Source organism: Eulemur rufifrons, chromosome 14, assembly GCF_041146395.1.
Source record: "Eulemur rufifrons isolate Redbay chromosome 14, OSU_ERuf_1, whole genome shotgun sequence".
Classification (NCBI taxonomy): domain Eukaryota; kingdom Metazoa; phylum Chordata; class Mammalia; order Primates; family Lemuridae; genus Eulemur; species Eulemur rufifrons.
The window spans coordinates 23,625,027-23,646,022 of record NC_090996.1 but is presented as its reverse complement, the minus strand read 5'-3'; the positions used below and the strand labels follow the sequence as shown (position 1 = coordinate 23,646,022).

General features: G+C 33.8%; 1 protein-coding gene across 1 annotated transcript; it reads left to right on the top strand.

The window, feature by feature from the left end:
* Window positions 1-328: 328 nt before the first annotated feature.
* Window positions 329-20,996, top strand: CCP110 (centriolar coiled-coil protein 110). Its single transcript, XM_069486013.1, has 15 exons — window positions 329-360; window positions 2,444-2,599; window positions 5,773-5,901; window positions 8,651-10,271; window positions 12,328-12,458; window positions 13,122-13,299; window positions 13,863-14,002; window positions 14,125-14,241; window positions 15,250-15,351; window positions 15,554-15,670; window positions 16,204-16,277; window positions 17,176-17,238; window positions 17,921-17,980; window positions 18,472-18,560; window positions 20,915-20,996. Exons 2-15 carry the CDS (start codon window positions 2,459-2,461, stop codon window positions 20,965-20,967), a joined length of 3,015 nt encoding a protein of 1,004 aa, XP_069342114.1. The 5' UTR covers window positions 329-360; window positions 2,444-2,458; the 3' UTR covers window positions 20,968-20,996.

The following is a 20,996-nucleotide window of genomic DNA, read 5'->3' as shown; positions in this document are numbered from 1 at the left end:
CTTAATCATGGGATATGGACTGCTCACTTTTTAAATGGTTACCTTTCCAATTTAGAGGTACCAGTTTCTCTGGGAATAGGGTCATCCATGAAACTGCTCAATTCCATTCTTCCTTGCTAGCTTCTTTGGTGTATAGTCCACCCTCTTCTGTTGTCTCCCAGTTTACATTATTGTTTGAGTAATTGCCCTAATTCATTTATTCAATACTTTCATCAAGAGCCTACTGTGTGCTGACACTGTTCTGTGTAATGGGGATTCAATGAGCAAGACTGAAAAGGTACCTGTGCTTATGGAGCTTACATTTTGGTGGAGGAAGACAGACAAAAATCAAGGAAATAAACAAGATAATTTCAGATAGTGGTAAGTGCTCTGAAAATTGGGAAACATCAGGGTAATGTCAGAGTGACTAAGGCAGAGCTAATTTAGATAGGGTAATCAGGGAGGGCCTCTCTTAGGAGGGGACATCCAAGCTGAGACTGAAGGATAAGAAGGATCCAGTCATGCTCCAGGATCATTTGGTAGTTTCCCTAATCTCCATATAAGCACTTGTATTTGAATAGTTAATACATTGTCATATGCTGTAAATTATGCTGTAATAATAATAAATTATTGTATATCTGCAATATGTAGGACACACATGTACTAGTTAAGGGATGTGAATAACTTTCTGAAACAGTGAGGCCTATCTCTATGATATTGAAAGAAAAATGAAACTATTGCCTTAAATTTTCTGGATCTTTAAAATTCAATTTTATGTTTTGCTTGCATATTCAAAGTATATTACTTTATTTATATGAATAATCTACTTACATTCCCTGCAATGCTGGATGCATGAGTTGTTTCAAAAAAGTACTTTAAAGTATTTTAGCAAAAATAGGTTCATTTAAATTTCTTTTACATCTTAGCTACTGCATATTTTGGTTGTTATGATATAATGTGGGTTGAAACCAAGACTAAAAAATTGTTACGCAGTAAGGTGTTTTGTTGTTTTTACTTATGCTTTTTTAAATGAATATAAGCTTGCAAAATCTCGTTCATGCTGTAGAGAACCATTTCTTTGCAACTCAGCTCCCTTTGCATAAGTTGAATATAGAAATAATTATAATTGATGGAATGGTAGGAAGAAGTTTTGTTATTGATAAAACTACCAGTTGGCCAAAAGTAGCAGTATATTTTTTTTTTTCATAATCTAATCATAATTTTGAATGTGCGTTTTTCATTTCTAATTGCACTATAATTTGTCCCTGACACTTTAGTGTACTGAATTTTTAAGTACTTTGAGGCCTAGTATAGTAACATATTCTGTCTTATTTCATCTTTGCCCACTATCATGAATTGAATTTCCCTGCCTTCTCTTTTTTTGTTAATTAGTTAAAACTGTTTTAAAATGAACACATAAAGGAATATTATTGTATTAGGTTTTCTGTGTCCACAGTTCATACCTTTGTTGGTTATGATTCTGATGTCTATCTTCATTTTCCCTCACTTATTTAAAGGAAACAGTGCCACACAAAATGCCATGCAAACAATCAATCAATAAATATTTAATGCCTGTTGAATGAATGAATATGGGGCTAATCCTTCCTGGTTACCTTATATTTTCATAACCACCATTAAAATTTCCCAGAAATAGTGATATTACTGGGCTGATTGATTTAACTAGTTTAGTGGTGGTTCCAATTTTCAACACTAAAATAGAATTAATACCAGAGCCAATAGATTTTCTGCTTTTCACCTCTGACTGAGTTGGCTGGTGCCCATGGAGTCAAAACATAGTTTTAAGATATGCAAGCTGAGGCAGGAGGATCACTTGAGCCCAGGAGTTCGAGGCCACAGTGTGCCATGATTACACCTATGAATAGCCACTGCAAGCTAGCCTGGGCAACATAGTGAGACTCTGTCTCTTAAATTAAAAGAAAAAAAGATATGCAAGGAATACCCTTTAAACTTCATAATAGAAAAAGAATTTTTAAAAGATAATATTGTTTTATTTAAGTAGCCCCCCCCTTTTTTTTTTTTTGCTACAAAAGCATTTCCACCTTTGTATGATATGTATACTGTATAGGTACTTGTACTGTGTAGGTAAGTCCTGTTAAAGGAAATATATCCTATTTTACAATCTGAAGTTAGTAAAGTGGTACAGAACTTTGTTTCCTTAAGGTTTTGCTGAGTTCTTAGTGTTCTTCTAAAATAGTCGCATTTAAAGATTGATTTATATGCAAAAATGTTTGGAAATAATTAATATATGAAGCAGGTCTTAACTGCTGGGGTCTTGAGGTGATTTACTATACTCAAGAGTTAGCTCCTGATCAGTGAGACAGTTCTGGGAAGGCCAGTTGTAGGAATTGTGAATGCTAGGACTATCTCCTGCTCTACAAATTTGCCAAATCATTAAGGTCTATTTTTCTCAGAATATTAAAAATAACATTTTTCTCTCTTGTAGTGTGATTGTGAGAAGATGGAGGAGTATGAGAAGTTCTGTGAAAAAAGTCTTGCCAGAATACAAGAAGCATCAGTATCCACAGAGAGCTTTTTACCTGTCCAGTCTGAAAGTATTTCACTTATTCGCTTCCATGGAGTGGCTGTGCTTTCGCCACTGGTAAACTTTGTTTTTAAGTAATTTTTTTCTGTAGTGAACCACAAGGCAGTTCATGGAAAAACAAAAGAAAGGCTTATAAACATTTGAAGAGCTGCCTAATCCTTTCTCGTAATTAGAGAAATACATGCTGGGCTTGGTGGCATATGCCTGTAGGCCCGGTTACTTGGGAGGCTGAGGTGGGAGGATTGCTTGAGCCCAGGAGTTCTGAGCTGTAGTGTGCTATAGTGAGCTATGGTGCACTACAGTGCGAATGGGTGTCTGCACTAAGTTCAGCATCAATATGGTAAACTAGAAGCAGGGTACCAACCACCAGGTTGCCTAAGGAGAGTAGTGGGATCATGCCCATGAATAGCCACTGCACGCCAGCCTGGACAATAAAATGAGACCCCATCTCTAAGAAAACAAACCAAAAAAAAATCCCAAAAGAAACATAATTAGAGAAATACAAATGAATTATTATTTTTTACCTACTAGATTGGCAAAGATCTGATAGGACCTAATGTTCCTTAGGTTGTGGAGAAAATGTATTTTTAATGTACTCTTGCTGAGAGAATCATTTGATTCCATTTTTTGGTGAGCAGTTTCGTAGTGTTTATCAGAATTTTAAAGTGCATAATAACGTTGGACTCAGCAGTTTCGTTTTTGGGAACATCCTACAATTGTACTGATATTTGTGCCCAAGGAAATATGTACGAGATTATAATAGCATTGTTTAAAATAGCAAAAGATTGCTAAGCAACCTAAATGTCCATTAGTAGTGGACTCGTTTACCTTACTGGTCCATTTCATAGAATCTTACACATGTCATTACAACGAGTAAGGTAGATCTAAATATATAGGCATGGAAAGATCACTGTGTGCAGCCTACTGTCAGAGGCAGTGTAGAATAACTTGAAAGCCCAGGCTCTGGTGCCTTCTGGCCCAAGTTCAAATCATTGCTTTGCTCCTTAACTGCTGGGTGAATTTGTGGCCCATTTCCTTATTTGTGAAATGGTGATAAAAATAATGCCTACCTTGTAAGTCTGGTTTGAGAATTAAATGAATTAATATGTATAAAATACTTAGAATACTACCTGGATCATAGGAGGTAACATATAACTCAATATATGTTAACCACTTGGGTTTCTAAAAGAATGGTATATCCCTTCTCTGGGGAATGGTAAGGGAATAGAGGATAGTAGGGAAGACTCTTCATCATATACCCTTTGATACTGATTTAATATTTTTTAAATGTACATGACTTTATTTTTAAATCAGAAAATTAATATTGAAAAAATCAGTTTAAAATTTTTGTTATATAACAGGAGTTAAAAGAGCAATATTTTCTGCCAACTTTTTGTAATGAAATTTGTAAACATACAGCAAAATTGAAAGGATAGTACAATGACCACCCATATAGGTTTACCATTTAGATTTAACAATTTTTAACATTTTTGCCATCTTTGCTTTATCTGTTTGTGATTTTATGTATTTATATGTGTGTATGAATATACATGCATTTTAAAAAATTCCCTAGCCATTTGAAAAGTGCAGATACCTGACACTTCTCTCCTATTTTGGTATATATCTCCTAAAAATAAAGACATTCTCCTATGTAAAGCCTCAATACCATTATCATACCTTAAGACAATTAATAATAATTTTTGGTAGCATCTAATGTTCCATTCATATTCATATTTTTACATTTGTGCTCAAAATGTCTTCTATAACATTTTTTTTCTAATCTGGATCCAGTCAAAATTCACAAATAACATTTCCTTGTTATGTTTCTTTAATCTCTTTTAATATAGAACAGTGCCTCTACCTCTTTAAAAAAAAAATTTTTTTTTTATGATATTGGATTTTTAAAGAGACCAGACAAATTCTCTTGTTGAATACCTTACGTTTTGGATTTGTCTAATTGTTTCCTTATGGTGATATTTAACTCCTTCTAGTCCTTGTGGTTTCTTTAATCTGGAAATTAAGTCTAAAGTTTGATTAGAAACAGGTTAAAAGTTTCTGGCAAGAATTCTTTGGAGATGATGCCATATTAAATTAATATGTACTTCATATTAAATCAGAAGTTACATAATGTTTAGTTGTCCCCCTATTAGTGATACTTAGTTTGAACACTTGTTTACCATGGTGACTGCCAGATAACTCTTTAAAATATACATTTCCCCTTTTATATTAGCAAACTGTGTAATGATTCTTTGGTATCAAGCAAATAGGAAAACATTTTATACCAACATTTTTATCAGCTATTTGATGACATATTGCTTGATTTAATATGGACCAAATGTCTGAGGCTTGTTGTATAGAGTCTATGACTCCATCACTTATTTATGAGCAAAATCTGAAGTTTATAGACTTAATCCACACTTTTAGGTTGTGTTTGATAGATGAATATTGCAACTTTGAAATAATTTTTTATATGACTTTTTTCATTTGCATAAATATAAAATAAGTCTTGACTCTTATCCTGGTGACTAAACTTCCCAGGACTTAATTAAGATTTAAATCCACTATAAAAAGCTATAATGCTTAGAAGCCTTAAATATTTTAGGTACATTATATTTTTATTGGTGGGTACAATGAGGTAGAATAAAAAATGTGTTCTGATTTTATAGGCAAATAAAACATTATCTGTTTCTTTTATCATTAAACCTTTGGACATTTTCTTGAGGCAGCAAAGAGATAAAATGTGCACTGATTAGAAGATTAAAAAATTAGAGAATCTAACTGACCCAGTGAAGTAAGATATTGAAAGTAAAATCATATTTAAGTGAATATTTAAGTGAAGTAATGAAAAGCTCAGCAATGGCCAATAAAAGGGCTAATTTTATTTCTATTAATTTAGAGCATTTGATAAATGAACAAAATTTTTTTTGACTTTTTCATTTGAGAATAATTTACATCAGTAAAATGCACAGATCTTAAGTGTTAAAGTTCCATAAATTTTGATATATGGCATACACCTGTATAACTCACACCCACACAGATATTTTCATTACCTCAGAAAGATCTTGCACGTCCCATCCCACTCAATGCCCCCAACCACTGTTCAGATTTCTTTCACTATAGATTAGTTTTGCCTCTTGCACATGTTTTTAATCATTCTCTTCAAATATGTTTTCTGATTTTATGATATTTTTATCATTGAGAAATAATCACATTTTTACGATGTTTTCCAGCTTAACATTGAGAAAAGAAAGGAAATGCAACAAGAAAAGCAGAAAGCACTTGATGTAGAAGCAAGGAAGCAGGTTAATAGGAAGAAATCTTTACTGACTCGTGTCCAAGAGATACTTGAAAATGTTCAGGTGTGTAATTTAAACTCTTTTAGGTTATAATGAAGAAATCATAAGGTAAGCATTGATGATAATTTTTCAGAAATATATTTGTACTTAACTATCAATATACTTTACTGTTACATTTGAGAAGCTTCATAATTTGTGATATTCCATTTCAGTTACTACAAAGAGAATTCACTTGTTTGTTAGTGATGCCCAGTACTTGAATCAGAGGATACTTAGACAATGGAGGCACACACTGAATATAATTGCTTATTATCTGCATCTTATGACTGACTCTAAAAACATTGAATTCTTAGTGACAGAATGATAGAATTGGTCATTGTGGTTTACCCCTAAACTAATCAGACTATTGACTATATGACCTTATTCTCATTCTTTACTAAAGTAAATAACTGCCCCCAATTTTTTTTGGTTAAAATTCTGCTCTTGGATATACAAAATGCAATTTGGATTAGATAAATAGAATTGCCTAGATGCATCCTAGAACCAAGGTAAAACCATTTAAACAACACATCCACTTTTTTGCAATTATTTTTATTTTGATTAATTTAAATTTGTATAGAAAATTTGTTTTAATGTATGGATCATTTTATACTAAAAAGAAAAATAAATGAATTATGTTGAAAAAATAATTTCTGTCATATATAGCACTTTTTGCTGTCTACATCTTTTTGTTTTTTCATAATCTTAGGGATTTATGCCGGGCATGGTGGCTCACGCCTGTAATCCTAGCACTCTGGGAGGCCGAGGCGGGTGGATCGCTCAAAGTCAGGAGTTCGAGACCAGCCTGAGCAAGAGCGAGACCCCGTCTCTACTAAAAATAGAAAGAAATTATCTGGCCAACTAAAAATATATATAGAAAAAATTAGCTGGGCATGGTGGTGCATGCCTATAGTCCCGGCTACTTGGGAGGCTGAGGCAGTAGGATCGCTTAAGCCCAGGAGTTTGAGGTTGCTGTGAGCTAGGCTGATGCCACGGCACTTACTCTAGCCCAGGCAGCAAAGCGAGACTTTGTCTCAAAAAAAAAAAAAAAAAAAAAAAAAATCTTAGGGATTTGTGGTTTGTCTAATTCATACCAGATAACAAACATATGTACAATGAACCTTAGGGTATTTCTACTACTGGTACCTTCATTTCTCTCTGGTTAGTATGTAGTGTGAGTGGTAGATTTTAATGTGTAGATTATAATTACTGTCAATAAGTTTAAAAAATGTAATGTGTAGGACTAATTTAACAATAAGAGGTGGGTTTTTGACTTACTAGATATTTCCTGTTATTGAAACAACAATCGAACAGCATATCATTCTTGGTCCCTCAAGGGAAGATAAAATATACTAGTAACAAAATAATTGTTGAGTTAAAAAGTTGTCTGTTTAAAAGAGCATATATAATGTTGAACTGTAATGAATTATTCAGATAGAGAAATTTTATATAAACAGATTTCTAAGGTCTGCTTCACCTGTAAAACCTATGATTCTATGTAGATTTTTTTGTTGTTATTTAACTCATCTAACCAAAAGCTCAGTTTAGTGGTGTATAAAAAACATAGCTGCTGAATATCACAAATGTGAAATATTTTATATAAGGAAATAATCTAATTTGCTTAAACATATCAACATGTTCATGGATTTGTGAATCTGCATCTGTTTTGGTTTATTTTGGTCCTGAGGTTGTGACTAAGTATGCTCTGTTGTGTTTATTGCATAGTACCTGGAAACTATTACATGTCTTGGGATTTGTAAGGTAAAATTGGCGAGCCATATGGTCTAGAAAAAAAACAAGCACGTACAAAACAACCTAAAAATCATTTAATATTCAGTATTTTAGAGTCTAACGATTTCTGCCAGTTTAATATATTCTTGTATACTCTTTAGGAACCATCCTAGTTTTTCTTTTTATTCTTTGCAAAATTGGATTATGTAGATACAAAGTATATCTATTTTAACATGTATTTTTAAATGTATTTTATTTTTCTATTGGATCTCTTGTGTATATAGTTGTTCTCATCTTAATGTATCAAATTTTTGCCTATTATGCTGTTCCAAAATGCATTGACAGGCTGCTATTTTAACTCACAGTTGGTTAATCTAATTGAATTTTGTTTTAATGAATTAAGTTGAACTATTTCTTATTTCTAAGTAATTTAAGGTACATGGCTGAGCTATTGTTTACTATAAATTTGCCTCATTTTGTGGAGGGGTTTTAGTTAAACTTTGGAGTAAGCATGTAGGAGATAGGAGTCTTTTTACTGAATTATTTTTGCTTAATCAGTTCCTGGACATGTTAGTCTTTGTTAGAGAGGGATCATTTGTGTAAGACATTTAATTCCTTGCTATTTATTGCATACAGTATTATCCTTAGATGATAGCTATCCTAGGAGGAACAGCTGGTGATATTAATAACATATGACCCGAGAAAGTTAAGGAAAATGCTTCTATTCTGAGAGTAAATTGCACATGGATATATGAATATGTGTGTATACGTTCACATACACATTTATGTCCATATTTTTAACAGATAAGATGATTTCTTTTTTTTTCTTTTAATAAATAGGCTGTAATGACCAATAGATTTTTTTATAGTAATTTGAGTCCTATGTGACATAGTTTACCTTAGAAACCAGTCATCTTAGTTTTTCTTTATGTTTTCAAATGTCAGAACTCTGAATCTTCAATTTTAGTTTTATTATAGAAAACAAGGAAATTAAAGCTTTTGTGCAGTGAGGAAATATTAATTTTTAAATTTCCTTTTTCAGGTTAGAAAAGCACCTAATACCAGTGATTTTGATCAGTGGGAGACTGAAACGGTTTACTCTAATTCAGAAGTCAGAAACTTGAATGTTCCTGCTACATTTCCAAATAGCTTTCCAAGCCCTACTGAATGCTCTACTTTAGTAAAGCTTGAAAAGATAGCTGGAATTTTGCCATTGGAGAATGAAGGTCAATGTAAAACTAATGAGATAGACTTAACCAGAGATTCGGAAGGATTTAATTCTCCGAAGCAATGTGATAGTTCAGAAATTAGTCGTGCAGAAAATGAAGCTTTTCCAAAGATCTCAGCAACCCCACAAGAGACTCTTATTTCTGACAGTGTCTTCTCAACAAATGAAGAACAGGATCCATCACTTTTGGCAGAAGTCACCCCAGATCCCTACGTAATGAGTCTTCAGAATCTGATGAAAAAGTCAAAGGAATATATAGAAAGAGAACAATCTAGACGCAGTCTGAGAAGTAGTGCAAAGAGGAGCGTTAATGAGAGTCATTCAGACAAAGAAAATGATGCTGTAAAAGTGACTGACTGTGTAAAGGAGAAGGCCCAGTTGATAGGCAAACACTGTGTCTCAGTTATTCCCGACAAACCAAGCCTTAATAAATCAAATGTTCTTCTCCAAGGTGCTTCAATTCAAGCAAGCAGCATGAATATGCCAGTTTTAGCTAGCTTTTCTAAAGTGGACATACCTATACAAACTGGCCATCCCACTGTTCTAGATTCTGATTTTAAAGTTATTCCCACTTTTGTTACTGAAAACAATGCTATTAAAAGTCTTGCAAGTTCATATGCCAAATTACCTAGTCCAGAGCCAAGTATAAGTCCTAAAATGCATCGAAGGCGTTCCAGGCCATCATCAGAATGTCATATACTTATAAATAATCCAATAAATGCCTGTGAATTAAGCCCCAAAGGAAAAGAACAGGCAGTGGACTTAATTGTTCAAAATACTGATGAAAAAACAAATGTACCCGAAGCTGTGCCAAAGTTACCAATTAATTTAGCAGGAGTTTGTTCAAGCAAGGTTTATGTCAGCAAAAATACATCTGAAGTCATTGAGGATATGGTTTTAGGTAAATCAACAGGAAATCAATTAGAAAATAAAGTTATTCATGGACTTGCCACTGCAGAAGGTCAGTTAACATCTGATGAGAGAGGAGCGCACAAAATGAACAGTACTTGTACTGCCATGCCAAAGTTGCATGACCCATATGCCACCAGTCAGTGTGTAGCAAGTCAAAACTTTGGAACTGTGGGTGGACTCAAGTCAGCCAGTGTGTTAGAGAAAAACTGCAATTTACAAATGGAATTGAATAAATCTTATGATGTAAAAAACCCATCACCTTTACTGATGCAAAACCAGAATACCAGACAGCAGCTAGACACACCTACAGTGTTCTGTGGAAGTGAACAATTTTTGGATAACAGTTTTGAGAAAGTTAAACGGAGACTTGAATTAGATATTGATAGTTTGCAAAAAGGGAACTGCCCTTATGTCGTAACAACTGGAATAGCTGAACAGGAAAGGCAACATTTGCCAGAAAAAAGCTACCCTAAGGGATCTGTCTTCATTAATAAGAATAAAATGTCAGAAACTAGTTCCAAAGGTAAGGAAACTTTGAAGTGTTTGATACTTGCTCTGCAGATAGCATCTTTATTTTAATACTTTTCATTGACATTTTGAAAAAAAAATTGCTTTATCTGTCCATACAGCCACTTTATCTTGTTAGAAAGCATATAGTTATTATAGCTATAGTTTATTGCCATTTGATAGTGTTTCTTAAAGGATTTTCTTATTTAAATGATGAAGATTTCATAGTCTACTTGGTATTATTGAGAATATTATTGATTGAAGGAAATAGTTCTTATATGAAACATCATATATAGTTTTAATCCAGTGAATCGCTATGAGGTCTTTCTTTTGGACTATGGTTTCTAATATTTTTGTCAGTCCATTCATCTTTAAGGAGATCTTCATGTAGTTGGCCCCTCAGTAAACACTTTAGCATCAAATTATTAGAGAAAGTATCACAAATAAAGCTTGAGTAGTGTTTCAAGAATGGTTCTTTATTAATAAAAATAGTTTTTTTCAGGTTTCTGTTGCATCCAGTGTTACATTAACAACGATTTGTTAAAGCATGTTTTTCTTCATCACTCCTTTGCTGTCACATTCGTAATTCTTGATTACTGATATGGAAAACATTTAAATCAAGTAAATTAAGTTCTTAGGGCTTATGGGAAATACAAGGTTGGGGCAGACTACTTAAAACCTGTGCAACTTTATGAAAGTTCTAATAAAAACAACAGCTGGTACTTGGGGAGCCAACTTGGATCCTCCAAGTAGACCAGGGGTCCGCAACCTATGGTGAGTTATATAATTATTTCATTATATATAACAATGTAATAATAGAAATAAAGTGCACAGTAAATGTAATGTGCTTGAATCATCCTGAAACCATCCCACTCCCACCCCCACCCCACCCCCAGTCCGTGGAAAAATTGTCTTCTATGAAAACAGTCCCTGGTGCCAAAAAGGTTGTGGACCACTGAAGTAGACAACATAGCGAGGCTAGAGGCTGCCTCAGTGAATATCAAAAGTATACAAAACTAACTGAGTGGCAATTCTGGAAGTGCCTTCTTAAGTGCTTTAATAATGCAAGACGAGGCCAATCATGGAGGCAGCGGGATAGCTGCCACAGCGGGCAGGGGAGGCAGTGCAGGGTGCTGAGAGCTGCCCACAGCTCAGTGAAAGCTTTTAAGATAGAGCTGAATGGGCTTCTGCTGTCCACTGAGTGGTTGAGGTGAGGGGCTTTTTCCTTTCTTGCTGAAGGTTATAATTCTACTCCTGCTTTTCCAGCTTCTCTTGCCTATGGAAAACTACACATAAACAAGTACAAATTGTCACTGAATAAAATGTATTTAGGAACAAATTATGGGAAGACTACAGCAGTAGCACAATAGTACGTAATATACTTATCTTCAGTGAAAATGATTGTGTATTTGGAAAGAATGATTCTTTGAATTTAGTTGAGTTATAATGGATCCATGAATATACACTTGCTACATCTACATAATACGTGGTATTTCAACATTTTGATATGTCTTACCACTTTCTATTCAGTACGCTTGCACAGTCATAATGATTTCTCTTATATTTTTTAGTTAGTAACTAAAATATCTGGAATTTTAATGTTCAGTCTTTTCTAGAACCTCAAGCTGAGAAATCTTTATACCATCAAAGGAATATTTACTTTAAAAATCACAACAAAGCAAAACTATAAGCTACAATACCAGAGATTCTAGAGAAGGACAAGAGTCAAAAGAATAAGTAGTGGTAAGATGCAGTTGAGGACCACATCTTAAAGTGAGGGTCAGGAGAATCTTGCCTGAACATACAGTCTTGGCTCCATCAGTTCAGATCATGATGGGATCTGTTGAATGAGTGGGTAAAGGTGATGAGACACAAGCCTTTATTGCATAGCATGAAATAAGAGGAGTGGCAAATGACAATGTGGTTCAAAGTGGAGACCCGGCTATATCTTGATAGTGTTATGGCAGATCACGCTCTCTTGTCAGAAGCATAGTTTAAATTGATGGTATAAGGTATCAGATATTAGACTTGTAGTGAGTCTTCTAAATTTGAGGGGATGTTTTTCTTTTCAGAAAGCGAGGAGATACTAAAAAACAAGATGTTTGCTTTTGAAGAAATGCGGAAGAGACTAGAAGAACAGCACGCCCAGCAGTTATCACTGCTCATAGCTGAGCAGGAAAGGGAACAGGAAAGATTGCAAAAGGTGAGGAATTAAAATATAGGGGGAGATTGGGTGGTAAGTGAAATTTTTCTGAGCATAAGTATGAATTTGAGTAATGTATAGAATACTTTTAATTTTTTCCCCATATGTCTTAATGCAAGGGAGTCATTGATTTTGATATGTGGGTAGTATTTTTATTGTCAAAATGTGAGGTTTAATATTTAGATCCTTACCTAAAAGTAATTGTACAATTTATCAAAAAGATACTTTATCGAATCCTTGATTCAGAACATGTAATATTTTTAAGAGGTATTTTATAGATAGATGCTGAAGTACACATTCTGCATGAGCTATATCATAAGGACACTTGTTATAAGATTATCATAGTTAATGTATCACATTTTTTAAAAAATTTCAGAATATCACAGGGGTACAAATGTTTAGGTTACATACATTGCCTTTGCACCACCCAAGTCAGAGCTACAAGCATGCTCATGCCCCAGACAGTGTGCACCACACCCATTAGGTGTGAATAATTGTATCACATTTTAAAATCAAATAAATTTTCATAATTTTATTTGAGGGAGGAAAACTTAAATAATAATTTACTGGTACTTACATGTTCTTTTGGCTAAGCCTAAAATGATACTATTTTGGGATGTAATTAAAAGATCTACCATGTTATAATAAACTGTTAATCTACAGGAAATAGAAGAACAGGAGAAAATATTAAAAGAGAAGAAGGCAATTACAGCAGAAGCCTCTGAATTGGACATTAACAATGTGGTAGAGTTAGAATGGAGAAAAATAAGTGACTCTGGTTTGCTAGAAACAATGCTGTCTCAAGTGGACCCACTCCATACTTCAAATTCAAATAGTTCTGGTAAATATTTAAAAATCCTTTTCCATTTGAAAAAATTATCCTACAGTGAGATATTTTATTTGGCACATTTTAAAATTGTAGCTCCTTTCTTCAAGTAATTCCATGTCCAACCCACAGCTGTTTGCCAGCTGCTTTGTAACCAATGAAAAATAACATGATAGCAGATCCAAGACCTAGTGAGCAGGTGTTCATGAGAAAAGACTGCCTTAGCGAGGAAATATCAGGAAATTCGGCTCAGAGCCCAGTTTGTGATCATTCATGCAGCAGGTGATATATTTTAAGTGAAAACGTAGTTTGCTGTCTGCCAAGTGATCTTGAATTACCTCTAATTCCCCAGTCCCTATAAGAGCTTATCTTCACATCTTCAATTATTCTAAGATGCTGTTTGTGTTGAAAAGATCCATCTGGTGCATAAGCTTAAAGTCCATAAATATTTAAGTCTGCATGTGGATCAGTTTCAGAGGCAGTGGTTATTCTTAATGAGTGTCACAATGTTTAATTAGATGTTCTTCATATTCTGATTGTACGACATCAAGTAAAATACTGTACGTGTATTTCTCTAGGTTTCACAAATTCTGCCCTACAACATAGTTTTGGTTCTTCGAATGAAGCACCATTCTACCTCTGGGGGTCATCAACTAGTGGCTTGACCAAACTTTCAGTAACAAGGCCTTTTGGAAGGGCCAAAACGCGATGGTCTCAGGTGAGCAAACTTAATGATATATGTCCATCTGTCTTATTTATCTACCTTTTTGTAAGAGCTACAGCATCTTAGGTTGTACAAATGAGCATCAGTAAACATTGTGTCTGTCTTATTTCTCTTAGGTTTTTAGTCCAGAAGTACAAGCAAAATTTAACAAAATAACTGCAGTGGCAAAAGGATTTCTTACTCGTAGGCTTATGCAGACAGATAAGCTGAAGCAACTTCGACAGACTGTAAAAGTAAGATTGTTGTAAATTTTTTGTATTTCACTTATAATTTATATTAGTCTTGTGACAGCTGAGCTGACAGATTAGTTCATAACTTAAGGAGATCAAATATATTTTAGTCATTGTATATTTTTAGAAATCCAATGATTAATCTTACTCAGATAATTTTATAAATGATATGTAAATAAAGCAGTTTGTGATTTTTTTTTTTGAGACAGGGTCTCCCTTTGTTGCCAGGGCTAGAGTGCAATGGCATCATCATAGCTCACTGCAACCTCAAACTCCTGGGCTCAAGTGATCCTCCTGCCTTGGCCTCCTTAGTAGCTGGGACTATAGGCATGTGCCACTATGCTTGGCTAATTTTTCTATTTTTCGTAGACCGAGTCTCACTGTGTTGCTCAGGCTGTTCTCAAACTTCTGGCCTCAAGTGATCCTCTCATCTCAGCCTCCCAAAGTGCTAGGGTTACAGGCATGAGCCACTACACCCAACCAGTTTGTGTATTTTTGTCTCATTTCAAACTGAATGCTGTTTGACTTCAAATAAGTAATAGTTTTATTTATGTTCTTAGTACAGTTGGCCCACAGTATTTGTGGATTCCACATCTGGATTCTGCATCCGTGAATTCAGCCAAGAACAGATTGAAAATATTTAAAAAAAAATGATGGCTGCATCTGTACTGAACATGTACAGATTTTTTTTCTTGTCATTATTCCCTAAACAATACAGTATAACAACTATTTACATATCATTTACATAATATTAGGTATTATAAGTAATCTAGAGATGATTTAAAGTATATAGGAGGATATGCATAGATTATGTGCAAATACTGTACCATTTTATATAGGGGACTTAAGTATCCTTGGATTTTGGTATCTGTGGGGTTCCTGGAACCAATCCCCTATGATACCAAGGGACAAGTGTAATTTTGGATTGATTGGGAAAAAAAAAAAAAAGGAAACTCCAGTGATCATGATCTTGCTAGAAAAATGTTTTTGAAGTAGCATTTCTTTTTTCAGGATACTATGGAATTCATGAGAAGTTTTCAGTCAGAAGCGCCATTAAAGAGAGGTGTTGTTTCAGCACAAGATGCTTCACTTCAGGAAAGAGTGTTAGCTCAGGTAAACACACATATCCTTAAGGCTTATAAGAAACAGAAATGTTATGTTTCCCTCTTTTCATTTAATCAATGAAAATAGGTTTCAATGAAAACTACTGTAACCTTTTTTTATACATAAAAGAAATGAGCATAGTATACATACTATTACTGAACTCTACCTTCATTATTTAAATGCACACAATATTTTCTTCTTTTGAACCTAGTTGCGAGCTGCCCTGTACGGCATTCATGACATATTCTTTGTAATGGACGCAGCTGAAAGAATGTCTATTCTACATCATGATCGAGAAGTCCGCAAAGAGAAAATGCTCAGGCAAATGGTATATGATTTTCTAATGAATCATATATGTTATATGATTTTCTAATGAATGGGGTTCTTCTGAGTTTAGGGTAATTGTAATAAATGTCATTTTTTAATGAAAGAATTACATATTGTTTTGTGATTGGATTTTGGAGTTGAAGCTGTGAATGTTTTGCTTGGATGGCTTACAAAAAACTATCAGCTGCTCCTGATTGAATTTCCTTGAAACCATTGTGTGGATTTTGCCTCTTTTGAAATCAGTTAGAAAATAGGCTTCAAATTAATTTGAAATATATCAGAGTGTTGGTGGCTTGTGGTTTGAATCAATGATCTTAGTGTGGTTGGCAAAAGGAAAACAAGCAAAATTTATATTATTTCATTGAGGAAAAAGTAATTTTAATTATTTAATTCTTAGACTGCTTCAGTTAGAAGACTAAATTAAAGGTAAAAATGTTAATAAAGAGAAACTTCTCCAGGCAATTTGAGATCATCCTGTATTATATTATAATATTATTAGTGCCAGTAGTTTTACATTACTTTTGTATTTTAAAGGATAAAATGAAAAGTCCACGAGTGGCTCTTTCAGCTGCAACACAGAAGTCTCTCGATAGGAAGAAGTTCATGAAGTAAGTTTTTTCGTATTATGTTGTATTAATCAGTATTAAACCTATTAATTTTTGTCATCTGTTGGTCTATTTGTATATTCAAATTAGAAACAGGCCGGGTGCGGTGGCTCACGCCTGTAATCCTAGCACTCTGGGAGGCCGAGGTGGGCGGATCGTTTGAGCTCAGGAGTTCGAGACCAGCCTGAGCAAGAGCGAGACCCCACCTCTACTAAAAATAGAAAGAAATTATATGGACAGCTAAAAATATATATAGAAAAAATTAGCCGGGCATGGTGGCGCCTGCCTGTAGTCCCAGCTACTTGGGAGGCTGAGACAGGAGGATCGCTTGAGCTCAGGAGTTTGAGGTTGCTGTGAGCTAGGCTGACGCCACGGCACTCACTCTAGCCTGGGCAACAGAGTGAGACTCTGTCTCAAAAAAAAAAAAAAAAACAAATTAGAAACAAAAAACAATTAGCTTTTCTGCAGTTGAGCTGATAGAAATCTCTTTTTATATAAAGAAATTAAAATCAGGTGGTAAAATCTGATTTCATCTTTAGATAAATTTATCAATTACTAAATTTGTCAACATTCAACTTGTATAATTGATAGCCAATCAAACAATTTTAAAAACAGTTAATCCTTATATTCAATGTTTAATTTTATATCTTTTAAATATATTCTTTTTCTGATATCCTAAAGATTTCCTGGGAAGAAAAACTTAATGGGAAGAATACCTTAATGACTATCTTTTAAAAAGTCTTTCTTGAAAGTAGTTTTTACATGCTTAGTACAGGTCTTTCAGTAGTACACCAACTTCTAAATGACGATTTGTTTGTGTTATTCCGTATTAGACTTGTAGGCATGTTTTTTCCCCTTCTCTAAATACATTGTTTGTGTCCCTATTTTTATATTGTGTTAGAGCTGCTGAAATGGGAATGCCAAATAAGAAATTTCTGGTTAAACAAAATCCTTCTGAAACAAGGTGAGAAAAGTCACTTAGTCTCATCAAGAGGCTTTTTTTTTTAAAAAAAAGAAAAAAATTATAAATCCTGAACTTCCTTTTTGTTGACTTTGTTCTATTTTTACATCAGTAAAACACTTCTTGCTGAGTTGGAGGATCCTCAGGCTCAGGATTCATATTAGTACCTGGTCATTTACCTGGTCACGTGTCAGACCAGATGTTCCTGGAGCTTTGTGTGGGACACGCTATCTCTGGTGGAAATTTGACCCTGCTATGTCTCGAGTTCAGTCCACAGTCCAGGGTTCTTTGATACTTAATTTAAAACCTTAGAAAGCTAACTTAATATTTCTGACCTATTACCTACTCTTGTAAAATGAGAGTGATATTTTCTTCTCTCACATATTTGAAAGGAAAAGTTATCTTTTGTTAAGCATATAAGAAGATTATCTAAAAGCACAAGGGTTAATGCATATGTTGGACATCTCTTTTCTTGATAAAAACCTAAGGTTTGGGCTCCTGGTGAGCACAATATAAGTACCATATTCATATGCTTTAATCAGTTTGCTTTGCTTTGTGGTAATATATGGGCCATATCATTGCATAGATGACTTCCATCTTACTGTCATCGTCTTTCATCCACTGAAAGAAAATGGGAAAACAGAATTTGTTTTTTGAATTAATTTTTTATTTAATTTGTCAACAGAGTTCTTCAGCCAAACCAAGGACAGAATGCACCTGTTCATAGGCTACTTAGTAGACAAGGGTAAGAATGTCATGTACATGGGTATTTAAAAATATTCAAATCAAGGTTTGCTTTGAGAGGGAAAAATACAGTGTTCTTTACATAAAAGATAACTATTTTTCAATGTGATATTTGTTATAGCATTAGGATGATCTTTTAAAGTCTTGCTTTCAAATATAACCTTCTTGGTGTAATGTTGTGTATTGTATTTTAATTATCATCTTATGTTGGCATGCTTTTACTTTTCATTTCATACCATTTTACTCATTAAATAATTTAAATATCCATATTGTAAGTTCAACATTACCGAAGTGATTCTCCAACAAACTAGGAATCATGGTTATAGTCTCCTGCTGAAGCAAAAGTATAGCTTTCCTTACTATGCGCATGCATAAATTCTTTTCAAGCTTATTTGTGCTTTGAACAGTTGATGCAGTGTGGTTGCTTTCTTTGAATTTTGAACATTTAGACCTTAATGTAAGTGACTTATTAATTTTTTTATATTCAATTAGAACCCCTAAGGCATCAGTGAAGGGGGTTGTGCAAAATAGACAGAAGTCTTCACAGAGCAGAGTGGTGCCTAACAGAGCGCCTGTTTCAGGTGTGTAGAAAATGGATTCTTGAAGCCCATTCAGTAGAAAGAAGTGCAAAGCTACCCCGTAACCCAGGCCACATAAGTGGAATACATTGTCTTTCCTTGCCATCATAATTTTTGCATATTCAGGGTCATTCCTATTAGCGTTCGTTAGTATATTTTGTGGCAGTCAAAAAATCTTAGTAAAACTGTGGTTCTAATCTTGATTTAATATTTCTGTGGAAAACATTATATATTTTTTATTCTGAAAAATTTGTAGAATTATCCATGCTTAATTCAGAAAATTTTTTTGTTAATGAGTAGAAGATAACGATCATCTGGCACCTAAATCTATGCATGTCTCTTCAGCTTTGGGGAAGTGTATCACCCAGGAATATTTGTATCTGCACATAAGGGGATGAAAACTTTCTCCCTCTGACCACAAGATCATGTGGGAATATGCCAGGTGTGGGGGGTTCTTAATCTTTTGCTTAGTAAGGAGCTTGAGCTAAATCTCTCTTTATGTACATTTCATGAGGATTATTTAAGAGCTAAACTAAAAACTGTATTTTAAAATTCTGTTTATGGTGGCAAGAAGACAAATTCAATGTTGAGCTAATCCAAAGCTCCTAACCAAATGCTTTAATATTTTTTAGGTATCTTTGTTAAGACACTTTGATTAAGCTCACTTAAAATTATGTGATCCATTGAGAAATACTTTCAAAATGTTGTGCTTTAACTATACTGCTTTCTTAACATTTAAAAGAAACCTAAATTAATCACCAGGCAATGAAGATTAAACCTTTAATCAGTTGTAATCTTTCCATTGTACAATTAGACAAATTTTAGAGCTTTGATTACTAAGTGATTTCCTTAGAATTAGGAGGGAAAAGCAACATAAGCAATTTCTTCATGTTACCACCATTTGTTCACCAAAGTTCAAAGAGGGAACAAGGTATTGATCATAACTTTGAAATGACTGCTGACTTTTTGTGTGTAGTACTGAATATGATTCATAAGGTCACATATATATATAGGATAATTTAAAAGGTCATCTGTTGGAAATCACTGTGACAGTCAATGGAATTGTTTTAAAAGGGATTACATAGTTGAAGATTTTGCTTACTCCATAGCCAGAATCAGCTATTAATAGTTTGAAGGATACCATTTGGAAGAACTCAGACCAAAGACCAAATCTGTGGAATTTTAAGACATTTTCAGTTTTTCGTATGTTAGTGTTATATATTTTGATAAATCTTAGCTAGTTGGAAAATCATTGAAGAATTAGTATTGTTTTGCCTAATGTTACCAATTTGCCACAGTAGCTACTCTCCATGTTCTTTTCTCATGCATTTCATCTCCACTATTTGTCACTTGTGAACTTATAAGCAAAATAGCAACTACTGTTTCTATTCAGTAATACTTAATGGTATAAAAGATGAACAGGCAGTCATTGATGTTAATAACATATAGTGAGGGCCAGTCCTTAGAATTACTGAGGTTTAACTGCATTGCAACATAATTATTAATAAAAATGAACTAAACCCTTGAATTAACGTGTACAATTAATACATACCTAAACAAGTACAAAAATTCTTTCCTTTTTTTCTGAAGATTTATTTATACATGAGTGCATATTTTGATAGTTGAAGGACTCTAAAGAATTTTATTCTTTTACATAAATTGAGAATTTAGGATCCTGACTGGTTAAAATGCTAACTCTGAATCTGAACACAGGAATCCATTGTTGCTCTTCAAAAGAAAAGATTACTCTTTCCTGCTTAGATTTTTAATGGCCTTGATTATGTTTCATAGAAATTTGAAATTTTGCTTTGATTTGCTCTACCCGGAGACAAACCCGGTATTAAGCAATTTATAGAAAACTCATTTTGTTATGATAAAATATCATACTCTTAGACTGAAGAATTCTAAAATGTTAAAGTATGCTGCAAAGCATTTAAAGTTATTTATAGTTTTTACAAACTAAATTGCAATCTCTGATGTTTATTTTTTAAAACGTATTTCCTCATTTGATGTTTTGTGCTTGACTAGAGTTTCTAGGGAAATTCAGAAACCACTGATCAATGCAGAGCAGGTGATTATGCAAGATGGTTAAGTAAAATAACGAATCAGGTGGATTTGGGTTCTCAGAGTTCTACTTCTAGCTCTGTTACCTAAGGCAGGTACTCTCCTATGCCTCAGTTTTAGTATCCTTGAAATGGTAGTAACAATTTCTACCTCAGGATTATTTCGTGTAAGGAGTAAATATGACAATGTATATTGCTTAGCTAAGTGCTCAGTACATATTAATAGTAAGCATTCATTAAATTGTATAGAAAAACCACCATTGAGAAATAATATTAGTTTTGCTCTATTTTTAGGAGTATATGCAGGAAAAATCCAAAGAAAGCGGCCAAATGTTGCGACAATTTAAGAAGACAGCATTCATTAGGATAAAAAAGG

Bases quoted from the DNA above. Each gene is read 5' to 3' on its own strand.
- CCP110 (XM_069486013.1), top strand. From the start codon at position 2,459: ATGGAGGAGTATGAGAAGTTCTGTGAAAAAAGTCTTGCCAGAATACAA. The intron at 10,272-12,327 runs GTAAGGAAACTT...TTTTCTTTTCAG, and splicing joins GTCAGAAACTAGTTCCAAAG to AAAGCGAGGAGATACTAAAA. The intron at 12,459-13,121 runs GTGAGGAATTAA...GTTAATCTACAG, and splicing joins AACAGGAAAGATTGCAAAAG to GAAATAGAAGAACAGGAGAA.